At 37.0% G+C, this 13,640-nt stretch overlaps 1 protein-coding gene across 1 annotated transcript; it reads right to left on the minus strand.

Annotated features, from left to right (window-relative positions):
* Positions 1–1,373: 1,373 nt before the first annotated feature.
* On the minus strand, positions 1,374–8,142 carry LOC131320683 (metacaspase-1-like). The gene is made up of 5 exons (XM_058351470.1): positions 7,573–8,142; positions 4,193–4,523; positions 3,906–4,026; positions 3,585–3,803; positions 1,374–1,702 (listed from the first exon to the last, which is right to left on the minus strand). The coding sequence occupies exons 1-5, from the start codon at positions 7,961–7,963 to the stop codon at positions 1,643–1,645; spliced, it is 1,122 nt and encodes a 373-aa protein (XP_058207453.1). The 5' UTR covers positions 7,964–8,142; the 3' UTR covers positions 1,374–1,642.
* Between the last annotated feature and the right edge of the window lie 5,498 nt (positions 8,143–13,640).

Genomic DNA, 13,640 nt, shown 5'->3' on the forward strand with positions numbered 1-13,640 from the left:
AAAACCCATTACAAGTATGACAGAACCCAAACAAAACATAAAATATCAAAAAAGTCAACCAAGGCATAACCAAATCCAATCAAGGCATGACAAATAAGTTATGTCTTTTTATGATTTTGTTATACTTGTAATGAGTTTTGAATATACTCATAATTGCTAACTTTATTGTGTCCCTAAAATGACCAAGAACACCGAAGTCATTCCCTTTCCCTTCTCTCTGTTGATAAGATCCGAGGATACACTTAGGTTAAAGAATAGTAATAAAATGATTAATTGTTCTCTTCTATGTTTTGTCAATGCATTTCAATTATTGTATCTTGTTACTTGTAAGTTATGGGTTCAGGTGGGTTTTGGCTATTGAGCGTTATCAATCACGGTACTACGTTGCCCTGGTAACTCGAATGCCATGTATTAAAGACGGAACAAAATGGCGTAGACAAGGAATGATTTGATATTGACTGAAGAAGATATTATCGAACTCCAGTTACACCCTTAATTGTTCTATAATTTCAATTAACTATTTTAATACTCCATTGTACAGTAAGAGAATTTGGCAAAATACTTTAATGTTAATACGTTGTGATTTGACTGAAATTGACAGAACTTTTGGGATTTTAATTCTTCAAAATGGAAATCTATTTAGAAATCTTAATTCAATATTTTTTTGATTGGGTGTCACACTCACAATTAAGTATCTGCTCTACAGAATTTCAAATAAAGAACATATATTTAATTATAAGAGCCTTAAAAGAAAAAAAAATTAATTATGATCATTTAGAATAAAATAATTAAAAAATAAGATTTTCGTACCGGTTCAAATCAATGTAGTCATACCATGAACAAAGTTTTTTTTTTTTTTTTAAATCTCCTAGTTTCGGTATGGATGGCCTATGTTTGATTGAACAAGGGAGAGAAATAGTCAAGACGCTTATAAACTGACCCAAATATTTTTTATTGTCGAAAAAAAGGGTTATCAGTTTAAACGGGTTAAAATAAAAAAACTTTTCAATTGGTTTTTGGTTTGCAGGAGTAGGACTAGTAGGAGGAGGAGTACAGTAGGTTTAACCCAAGTTAGAGGACCGAACCATCAAGTACGTGATTCTTCCATCCCGATACAAGTTGATGATGTGACAAGATATTATTGGTTTGGAGGAAAATAGGGGTTTCCCAAACCTGGCGGAGAGAATTTATTCTCTAAAACAGAACATAGAAAATCCTCCAGCCTAAGTTACCAAAAAAAAAGAAATACTTATGGATTCGTACGGATTATAGATCACAATCTACCCACAAACCAATAGCTCTGAAACATGGCAAAGAGATGAAGAAGAGATCCACCACTGTGGTACAAAAGACAATGCAACATATGCAAGAATCAAGTGCATAACGTACCAACTACCACGACAGCTGCAGTTACATCGATCTTTTTTGCGCATAAAATCAGTGCAGAAGTACACAATTGGGGAAAGAGATGAGTTCAGAATCGTGAAAAATAATGCAGCACTGACAGTGTAACACCATAGCGTAAAAGACAAGAACAATGAAAATTTTCAAACAATGGAAACGAGATTTCCTCGAGTAACTGTACATGCTCAATCAGCTCTTTTAATAAATCATAAGCCATGAGGCGAGAGTGCTTTACTCGTTATAGGGAGAAAGGCTTTGAATACACATCGAAAGGTTCATTAGCCGTCAGCTGCGGTTCCTGCAAAAAAAAAAAATAACAGAAAAAAATTTCATGTCAGAGAGCAAGATTACATTCATTTACCGGTTTTCTTTTAAAAACAGAACGATGCACATCTTCTCCCCTTCTTGCTGGTCTCTTTCCTTGGATTAAAAAGAAGGCAAGGCCTAATGGCATCATTGTTTAAGCAGCTGAAAAGAGATCTTAATGTCTTTACTGGGTTACAGGAGATTTAGAGGTGGAAGAGTAGCAACTAGTAGGTCTTTCCTAATATCTGTCTTACAACCTTTAAGCAGGGCCCCTCGAAAGGAATGGTCTAAAGAAGAACTTTTCCGTTGGCCCTTTTTTCCACAGTTGGCAATTAGGCTTTCTTTTTCGATTGGAGATGGAATTCCAACCTAGCTTGTCCTTTGCGATGTACTAGTCCTTTCTTCTTACAGTGATGATAGTTCAGTCATTCAAAGCTCCTAAGCTCCTGATCCCATAAGTCTCCATGGAACCCACTCACTTCTTTCAATAATTCATGGATGCTTGTTCAGGTTATCCAGGGCCAATAAGTACTGGAAATCTAGTAGGAAAAAAACGGAGGGAGGCATGACCAGAAAATAATGATCTTCAATATGGGAACTTACAAGCACCAGAGATGACAACATAATACCGCAATCATATACAGCAGCTTCAATACTAGTAATCTCTCCATTGAATCACTAAACTATAATCGTAGGAAAAGATTTAGACATTTCAAAACCAAAAAAGCTAATTTTTGATTTTGAGAACAAGAAGAAACTTAAATACTGCTTGCTAACTACCAATGTCATAAGTTGCAAGAGTCATTTGTTGCTTGCAATTTCAGTCAGAATCCATACAGACGGATTGAGTAGAAAGACGATGACAACTAAACCCATGGTTGCCCGTTCTGCATATTTACTATGGCATTGGGGATAACTACCGGATGAAATTTAGATATAACCATGAATATGATGCTAAAGAAGGCTGCAAGTAGGGAAGATTAGGGTTGGAGAGCAGCCACTCTTATACTACCCAATTAGGAGCCCATTTGACTGACCCCTGTCCGACCCAACTCGATCCACCATGGTTCCAAGGCTATCAAACAAAGCTTAGATCAGGTTTCATTAGGAAAGGTTGGTTGGTGCGAAGTACATGAAGTTTGGAGAATGAATATTAGTGAATTTGTCATCTTCTAATTCCTCAAAGTACGGCCGTGTCGCCCTAATTCAGTTGGAAGTAGGAAAACTGGCACAGACTATCAACTCCTCCAGCTATGGCTGTGTCACCCTAGTTCAGCTGGAAGTAGGAAAACCCAACGGCCCGATTGGACTCAACCACCTACCTAACCTCTTAGAACATGGAGACAACATGTCTTGGACACGATCAATATACTATCGATGAAGGCAGAATTAGGATGGCTTTTGCCTAGGTAATAAGGTTACACAAAGAAATTGTGAGAATGAAAGCACCAATTTTGTATATTTGGTATCACTGTTGAGCATGAGATCAGGGAGTAAGAAAACCCCTTCAAGGAGTTTGCTGATGATCAAGCTAAATCGCCAATAGAAAAAATGGTCAAGCTCAATTGCTAACGCACACGAGGATTATCTAGTAAACTGCCCTTCTAGGCATGGGAGTCTTTCCATATTGGCATCTACGACTACAAGTATTACAGCACCACATTGCGGCCTTGTGAGGTGGCATGTGGGCCAGAACATATCTCCACAAGTTCCCCTCTCGGATTGTGCTATGTGACTGAGGCAAGCGTGCAAAGGTGATGTGCAAAAGTGCATAGTAAAACCATTCCTTTTGGAAATCATTTATGAAGATTGCATAAACGGGTGAGCCTCTTAACATCAATATGCAAACTACGTTGTAGGAAAGAGAATGATACCTGTCTCATCCCCATACCTAAGCTCCCTCCTGTTAGAAGCATAGTGAGAAGCGATGTGACAACACCACCTCCGACACCTGTATCTGTATCTGCATCTGCATCACGGATGGTGGATCGGATATGAGTTAACATATTCCCGTACGTAGTTGCTTGTCCCTGTTCAATTGCCTGGATGAAAGAAAATGTCATTGCACCTGTAGAGGTGACATGGGATAGAGCCTGAAACATGAAGATTTACTAGGTTATTCGTATTCCATGAGACTTAACATATTCAGACATTCTTAAAGGCAAGAAAAAGAGAAAGAAACTTTAAGAAATTACAGATGTATCAGCAGAGGTTTGATCGTCATCGCAGCCACTGAAGGAAATGACTTCCCCACCACTTGTTCCTTTCCATACGCCAGATCGAGGACGATGGTCCTCCCATACATACCTCCCATTCCTTCACCCCCAAACATTATTGCATGCAGAAAACATAAGGGTATTAATTGGACTACTTAAACATCCTTTTGCGAGAAAGAGAAAAGTAGAACAATAACAACGGTATGGTCTTTTTAGAAAGTTGGAAGTGAGAGATGCATCGAACCGTATTCAAACTTTTTACTAACCTGTCCATCCTACAAAGGAATGCTAAATCTAACACAGTGCCACTATGACAAGCATCTATAATCGCGTGAAGCTTAACCCCGCGCGGAAGAGGCCTGACGATTGCTGCATTGATTTCACTGTCAATAAGCATTCCCTGTGTTTCAAAATCCAATGGACAGAGTGTTTCATCATATCCAGTTATCTCATCCCCAGTATAGTTCCTCTGCTGCGAACCATGACCAGAATAATGAAACACAAGTGAATCCCCAGGCTGACAACCTTGTACAAGCCAATGCATTGCCATTCTAATGTTGTGCTTTGTCGGGTGCCTGTAAGGATCAATTTCTTCTTCTGAAATACAGCGCTCATAAAATAAATCATGTTAGAAGCGGCAAACGGAGACAGTTCAAGAAATACAATATGGATAAAACATCAGAAGTGTTTCACTAAAAGTTCTTGGTGATGAATAAGTGCAACCTATTGCTACTTACTAAATTAAACGAGCCCTACTGCAGAAATTGCATAGCCGAAAGAGTGTACCGGTGTGGTATCTAGTAATCAAGCAGAACCTGAGGAAGTCGTTGAAGGTTGTTCACTTTACATATCTCAACTATAAATAGTCTTCAGGGCCGACCATGATGTTTGGGTTGTCCAAGACCCACCCCAACCTTAGTTGCCTACTTACTCTTAAGCTGTAAAAATTAAAAAGACAGAGAATAAAAAAAGAAAAGAAAAGAAAAAACTAAGGTTACATTGTGCTTCTAGCTTGAATTACATCAAAAAATCAAAATTAAAGGGTAACCCCGGTTATAGTGCTTTATGATTAGCATGATTCATCAATTCAAAGAAAATAACTTCTCTCTCACTTTTTGAAGCAATGTAACTTTTCTCTTAAAATTTTGCTCTGATATTTTTTTTTCCCGGTTTTATTTACTTTTTCTAATTATGGATCTTGACCAGCGGAACATGAAATATATAAAAATATGAACTGAAAACTAAAAAAGTTTAGATAGGACAACATAGTTATACGTACAAGTTCATCCAACGGGTAAAATGATACCAATGTGAACATAGTTATACGAACAGGTATGAAGCATCGATACGTATAAATAAGCATCATATAGACATCATATTACATGGAGTATTTTACCCAAAATATTTCAAATAATACACATATACCCCGAAAAAGCTTTAAAAATTTATATATATTTAACCCTTGCCGTATTCCTATACGTTTCCCTCTCGTTTCCCCGTCTTGTCCCCCATGTCTCCCTAAAAAAGTTAATTAACTTAATAGACATACCTTGTGGCATATCTCATATGCATTTTTTGCCGTTTCCCATGTCATGAAGACACGCCGGCCTTTAAGTGTGTCGGTGCCTTATAAATAACAATTATATACTGTGCTCAAGAAACAAAAATACTAGAGAATATTTTGAATGGGAAGGATATAGCAATAAAGCATGATATTAGAACATGGTCACATATTGACGGCATTCTTTTAAACTTATAAGTTTGGAACTTATTTTGATATTTTTTACTTTTCGTAACTTTTTGTATAGCTTTTTGACGCAATTTTAAAGGCTAAGCCTATCAAAAAAAAAAAAAAAATTTAGAGGCTAATTGCTCGTCTCGACAAGACGAATCGAAAAAGTATACAAATATGGATCGATGTTGAAAAAATTCAAATAAGATGACACTTAAGCTCTAAAAGACAGCTGTTTGATACTTTTTTCGTCTTTAATGAATTTTTTTTTTTGCTTTTGGTCATAATTTTGTATTTTTGGACTCCTCTTGTGGAGACGGATGATTAATTCAAAAAAAAATCACGCGAATTTAACAAAAATTTAGAAAAGACGAACAAAACATACAAACAAAAAAATAAGTTACGTATAGAAGAACTCAGCCAACTAAAACCAATCATATGAAATGTCAGTTAGGCAAATTATAGTAGTACGGGACTTGCAAGATCCTAAATCATGATCTAGGACATTACCTATACAACAAAATGATTTTGTTTGATAGATCTTAATGAGTTTTTTTATACAAAGTTTTTAAAATCACTTAAAAGATTATTGATTGTAAGATATAATTAATTAAAAAATTGACACGCACTTTCAAAAAGGACCAACAAATTGGGACGGAAGGAGTAGTGTAAAGCATGAGCATAGGAAAAACACCCGACTTGCATGGTTCTCTTTGTACTACATATATTTTGGCCAAAATAAGCTACTTGGCTTATATTTTATTTTTGTTTTTATTCAATTTTTTTCATATATGTTAGTTTTGCGTAATTTCTTTTTTATGAATTATTGATTCAGATTGATGAGGGCAATCGAAAAAATAAAAAATTATGACACGAACTCAAAATTTTTGAATAGAGAAAAAATAAGCCAAAAGGACAGATTTTTTTGTCTTATTTTTGTCTTTATTTAAAAAATTATAAGTTTTGATCATAACTTTTTACTTTTTCGATTCATCTCGTCGAGATAAATCAATAATTCACAAAAATTAAACCCAAAGGTAACAAATGCGTTTTTTTTTGAATAAAAACAAAAAAATAAGTCATGGCTTAACATGTATCTGCATTCAGTACGCCACAATTATAGAGCTAGAGATAACTCTAAGAAAAGTATCAAAAGTCGCATCATTTCTGTATTTAGGACTTGGGGTCTTTGTAGTGTAGAGGTGCATTACACGTGTGTAGCGCGCGATCCGAATCGTCCGTCTCTAACATTTAATAGTCCAAATTCTATCTCAGTACATCTCAACATTTAATAGTCCAGATTCCAAGCTTTAGAGTTAGCGCTGTGCTACCATCCATTTTGGATGCCAACCACTTGGGTGCACCCTGATAAAATCATAACATCCATTTTAAATTTGTAACTTTTGCCCCATATATCAATTCATCACATCATACCACAAAAAAAATATCCCGTAACCAAACAATAAATCCACACCTAAATATTACTACATACTTATATCGGACCGATTCAAACTTATGCGATTTTGTGTCAACGTTCTCTGAATCGTTCCAATTTTTTCGTATATTCCGAAGGGACGATTTGTTTTTTGTCAATGTTAGTATCAAATATACTAGTATAAAATAATGTGACAAAAGAGAGTGCATGTGGTATGCACTCAAAAGGAAAAATGATGGTTAATGACGTGTTTTGATAATTAATATCCGTCAAGGATATTTTCAGCATTAACAATTGTTTTTAGCATGTTCGGTGTGTATTAATTATCAAAACATATCCTGAAATTACCAAAGATACTGGCGTACGTTGACTAAAATTTGCCTAAAGCCAGCACCTAGAATTACCAAATCAATCCAAATGCACAAATTCAGACGAGCGATCGATGAACGTAAAGGGAGAGCCAATTGCGAGTTACGTACCAGTGAGCATAAGAATGGAGGACTCGGGAAACTTGAATCGGTTAATCAGCAAGTACTTCATGCACTTGGCATCGTTGATACAACCTTTCAGCTCGTGCCGCGAGTACCGGTACGAGATCCCGCAGATCACGGCCCTCTTGTGGCCGTGGGCCGACGGGGGTTGACCGGGAGGCGCATGATTGTACGGAGACGGAGAAGCCGGTGGGGGGTAGTATTGGCCGTGGCCGTGCCTGGAGGCGGCAGCCGCAGCGTAAGGTGGTGGCGGAGCGCTGCGAGCCGGAGGGTCGGCGATGCGAGTGATGGCTTGGCATACGGCGCAGCGTATGGAGTTGGCTCCTGGCGGGAGCTGTAAGGGTGTCCGGCAGTTTGTACAGTCTACTAGCATCAACATTAATTCTGTAGAGATAGAGAGAGATCAAAAACTTTTAGAGAGGGAGAGAGGTGGCGATGAAGAGTCAAGTTTAGAAAGAATGGGAATTGGAATTGGTAATTTGGTAGGAGGAGATCGAGGGAGAGAGACTCACAGATCAAAGAAAGCGGGGGAAAGAGATGGGGAAAAAATACAAAAATTTCTTAACTGGGGAAAGCTCATCTCGGGTAAATTAATGTGATCAGTACAGGTTTCGATGGTGTAAGCAAATAAGGATGCGATCACCTGCTTAAGGTTATTTAATTTATTCCGTTTGAGAATAAAAAAAACATACATATTAATTCTAGTTCCACCTTGTGTTGGAGATTTGATTTTACATTACAAATTTTTTGGTCATAGTACTATGGTAAGTATATTATTGTGAGTGGTAGGAATTAGGAAAGATATAAGTATTGCTTCTCGTATGCCAGCTTTAGCCTCCTGATCCAGTCTATATCCTCTGGTGACCAATTGCAGCAGCACAAGGAAAGGAGCAGCAACGCTAGCTGGGGACGTCACGTCGAAGGTGGGCTGGAGGGGTACTCCTAAATTCAAGCTAGTCTTCTTCACGCAAAAACTACTCCCATTAATAAGTGGACAAGTAACAACATATTTCCTTCTTAAAAACTCCAAGGACTTTGGTTAAGTGGGCATGAAAAAATAAATAAGTGTTTGAATTCAACATGAGTCAAACATTCCAAAGTCAACTGAAGAGTTTGCCAAATTGTTAACTTCATGACCTCAAATTAGTCAGAATGCCACAAGCTGGCTTGGAGATTAAGTTATCAAAAAAAAAAAAAACATTGGAGTACCTTTTTAGGAGCATCTCCAATAGTGATTTTTGGCATGAATGGATAATCCAATAGATATGCCTTTACTCATGCCAAAGCTGATGTGACTTTGAAACCTCTCACTCCCATACAATTTTGACTAGCTACCTCTCGACTTGTCAATTTTTGGAAACTTACCTTTAATTGGAAGTTCAAAAACTTACCGTTGAAGTTCAAAAAGGAATTCTGCCATTGAATTTTTTTTCCCTTTAAGTTTGAGTATTTTTTTGACTTAAGGGTTGGAAAGGGAGAGATTGATATCCAATTGAAAATGTCAAAATATCACATAAGTCTTAAAAAAAAATAAAAAAATTTGACATCACCAATTTGATATCTTCTGTTGGAGATGCTCACGTACTTTTGACAAATGATTCGATCTTGAAATAGCTCATGCCCGACACGCGACCCTCAATGGCACCGTGCCGATTTCAAGTTTAATTTCACGGAATCACGGGTACTAAATGGATAAGAGAACCCATCTTGACATTATCCATGACATGAGCCGAATTTCAAGCAGTTTTTGGGTGCCCGTAGGGTGCCACACAAGTGGTACTCCGTCAGTGATCCAGACAGTTTAAACGTATTTTGGACGGTCTGAATTTTAGAAATAGAAAAAGAGAAGGGATTGGTGGGTGAGGGGAGGGTGAGAGAATAAATCTGAGGTCTCCAAAACAAGTTTGGACGGTTCGGATCGCCGATGAATACTGCCACGTGATACCAGCTTGACACCCAAAAATTATCGTAGAATTCCACATTAGTCAAATGTCACATGGCCGAGTACTTCCACCCCGTCATCTACGTGGCATAGAGCTGTCTAGGGTTGGGCTTCTCCATGTCTAGAGACTAGGGCCCAATCAGCCCAATGACTAATTAGAAGGAAAAATGATGACTCAGAACGTGTTTTAATAATTAATACCCGTCAAGGACAAACTAAGAACATTTATTAATGTTAAAAATGTCTTTGACGGGTAATAATTATCAAAATACGTCATTGACCGTCATTTTCCCTGATTAGAATGCCTCATCTTCTCCACTCTACGTACGATCTAAGCCCTAATAACGACCCAATGCTACGAACCTTATCCAACCACCTTCTGTGGCCGGGCCACGATCAGGCATCCTCTCAAGCGGACTTTGGGCCAAGCCCAATAAGCGCGGTCCTTATTGAGAACCGCATTAAGTAATGGAAGGTTCAATAGTGGCCTTTGTCTCCCTCAAGCTTGTCTGCAAAACCAGCAACTGCTAGTGCCGCTCGGTTTAATTCAGCCGGATGACACTCCAATGCCAAGTAAGTCCGTTCTAGGCATGAGTCCTGTGACATCACTTGAAACTATTTTTTACATGGGAGATGTAATGTAAGACGCTGTGTGTAGACGTGGCTGAACATACTTGCCCAAAATGCGATTGGGTCGCTACAACTGATCCGATAAGCTGCTGGGCCATCTCTCCGGTCTGGCACGCTCCGGCCTGGCCTGGCGCTATGGTTCCATGGACTAGACACGAATGTCATGGGCTCCGGTGAACGGTTGGGTCGTCCGTATGGCCCGCATGCTTTGAACAAAAACCAACTTTTACTTGATTTTCTTCTTTATTCATTTGATTCTTTCCTTTTTTTTCATTGTGGAAACCAACCATGCATGAGAAGGCAAAGAAAAAAAACCAATTATTTTCTCTACGTTTTACTCAATATCCCAAAATAGCAATATAAATTACAGACAATAATAAGCCATCTACGCAACAGCCACTGTGTCTTCCCCTTGCTCACGATCCTCTCACTCACCACTGTAATTAACTCTGTTAAGAGAGACTACTGAACTGAGCCTGCTGAGAACATACGATTCATTTATTTAATCGTCTATGCCCACTGATTATGTACAAAACTCTTTAGATTTATGTTTTAGCGGGCCTAGAAGTTAGAACTTCTACTTGTTTTTTGGGTGTACCGCACGCCCATACGAATTTTTTGATTATTTTTATGAATTTTGCGGCCCGAGATATGAAACTTGTGATAGTTTATTTTACGAACTACTCTCTCCGTTCCCATTTACAGCTAGGCCACTAAATGAATCTGATTGTGCATCCCAAACCTTCAGGGGAGCTAGCACAGTCACACCAATTACGGCCTCCTACTTACTCCAGAGTACTCATCCTGTGCGAAATCAAACCCTAGACCATCCATCCCAAGAGTCCCAAAGCCTCAGCATCCGTCCCCATTTTATACTCCCTTTTTGATATTCCAACTTAATAAGGGGACATAATTATTGCATGTTTGATCACTTGATTTTTCAATTTTACCCTTCAATCTTTTTGGGAGTGAATTGGTGCAAAATTATGCTTTTGTGATATCAGTCAATTGGTGTTGATTTTCCAGCCATTTAGGTGCCAAAATAGGCAAAAACAGAATGAAACTCTTACTCCAAAAATCAAGATCAGGCCAACAAAAGAGAAAAAGCAGGTCATTTTTAAATTCAAAGTTTCTCTCAAAATTTGTAGGGAAGGGTATAATGGAAAATTCACTACAAGAAATTACACCATTCACGACTAACAGTTTAGTCGGCCAAAGGTAGGATTTTAGTCGGCAATTAGCTTTTCCGACTAAAAAATTTGGTCGGCAATTTAGTGGGGAATTGCCGTCGGCAAAGGTAATCGCCGACTAAAAGAAATTTAGTCGGCATATGTTGGTTTTCCCCGACTAATTATTTAGTCGGCTAATTTTAATTATTGTCGACAAAATATTTAGTCGGCAAAATTATTTAGTCGGCAAATATTATTTAGTCGCCAACATTTTCGTGAAATTTTGAACTGGACGCCAAAACTTTCTCTTCGCCGACTAAATGTTTAGTCGGCCAAATGAGGATTTATGGGGAAAATAGTTTAGGGGACTCTAATTGCGCCACTATTACATACAAATTCTAAACTTTATTAATGTGAATTTTTTTTAATGCTCAATCTGAACTGCAAAGATTTCACGTCTTACCAATTATAGCATTATCCCCAAAATTGGAGGTCATTCGATATCAGCGACCATATGATCAGAAGACTTTTACTATGTCCAGAAGCATTAAAGTATTATAGCACACCACTCGAGGCCCACTTGAGGTCTTTTTACGCGATCAGAACCATCCATCTTTTAATTTATGATGGGTTAGATCATTCTTACCAATATTATAGTTGATTGCTTTTCACTAGACAATTGATCGAATGAAAAATACTATTTTTCTAATGAGTTCATGTCTTGATAAAGGGGTTTTTAAAACCTGATCGAGCCGTAAATTTACGAGGATGAATAATTCAACAAGTGAAACAAAATCAACGGTCTCGATCATCAAGATTGTCTTGTGATCGTATGGCTATTGTAATAACAAGTACAACATAAGACTTAGTTGACTTCTAAGTAGATGAAAAGTATATAATGTAAAAGTAATTGTCAAGTTATTTTTATAATCTTCGATCTTAATCGTTAGAATTTCACGTTTTATCAATTATAGTATTGTCGCCTAAATTGGAGATCATTCGATATCGGCGACCACATGATTGAAAGACATTTAATGCATTCCGAGACATTTAAGTGTTATACTGAACCAATTGAGCACCGCTTGAGGTTTTTTATGGTAATCGAAATCATCTATCTTTGACGTAATATGAATTTGATCAATCGTACCAAGAATGAAGTTAACCGCATATGGGTAGATACTTGATCGAAAAGAAAAATTCTTTCTATTTTAGAATTTGCATGCCGATAAGAGAGTTTCTTTAACCCGATCGAGCCAAAATTTTACGATAATCTTACAATTAAGAAGAAAAAGAAAAAGAACGGTTTCGATCCATTAGGTTGCATCATGATCAATGTACACGGAACAAATATTTCCTTTCTTGAAATTTTATTAAAGGGGGAAAAATTGTTATTCGGTAAATATATTTCATTTATTGTTTTTTAAATTGGGAAAAAAAGAATATTCACCAACCAAATGTATGTTTAGTTGGCAAACATTAATATTCCCGACTAAATTATTTAGTCGGTAAATGTAATTTCATTTATTAAGTTTTCAAACAGAAAAATATTAATATTCGCCGACCAAATATATTTTTAGTCAGAAAAAATTAATATTCTCGACTAATTAATTTAGTCGGTAAATTTAATTTCATTTATTAAGTTTTCAAACAGGAAAATATTAATATTCGCCGACGAAATATATTTTTAGTCGGAAAAAATTAATATTCCCGACTAAATAACTTAGTCGGTAAATGTAATTTCATTTATTAAGTTTTTAAACCGGAAAAAATTGATATTCGCTGACTAAATTTATGTTTAGTCGGCAACAATCTAACCATTACCGACTAAATGTTAGTCGGCCATAAAAATCCCACCATCCTGCGTATAATTTCTTGCTTGGCGCCTTATTTTTAACGACTAAAATAAATTTTGGTTGGTAAAAATAGTTTTTTGCGACAAAATAATACTTAGTCGGTGATAGTTTTGTATTTTGCCGACTAATATTGTTTTAGTCGGGAATGGTTTTACATATGCTGACTAAATATATTTTAGTCGGAAATTTTAGTCCGGAATTGTGTAATTTCTTGTAGTGATTTCTCGACTATTACCCATCTAGTTTTTTAAAGTGGGACAAAAAATTTGGGACAACAAAAAGTGGTAATTGGGACTAAAAATGGTGATGGAGAGGAGTATTTTTACTCCTTTTATGATTTTTGGGGCGCGTATAATGAGATTCTTTCTGGTCAAATTCATATGAACTTTTCTTGTTACATTTACAAATTTTTGTGGTCAAATATATGAACTTTTCTAACCCAATCGGCCAATCTATTAATTT

Source organism: Rhododendron vialii, chromosome 3a (assembly GCF_030253575.1).
Source record: "Rhododendron vialii isolate Sample 1 chromosome 3a, ASM3025357v1".
NCBI lineage: Eukaryota > Viridiplantae > Streptophyta > Magnoliopsida > Ericales > Ericaceae > Rhododendron > Rhododendron vialii.

What these genes read in the sequence shown, in the direction of transcription:
- LOC131320683 (XM_058351470.1), bottom strand. Translation starts at nt 7,963, where the DNA reads ATGTTGATGCTAGTAGACTGTACAAACTGCCGGACACCCTTACAGCTC. An exon ending in TTCCTTTGTAGGATGGACAG is followed by an intron (nt 4,027 to 4,192) that starts GTTAGTAAAAAG and finishes TTGGGGGTGAAG; the next exon opens with GAATGGGAGGTATGTATGGG. An exon ending in TAGGTATGGGGATGAGACAG is followed by an intron (nt 1,703 to 3,584) that starts GTATCATTCTCT and finishes TTTTTTTTGCAG; the next exon opens with GAACCGCAGCTGACGGCTAA.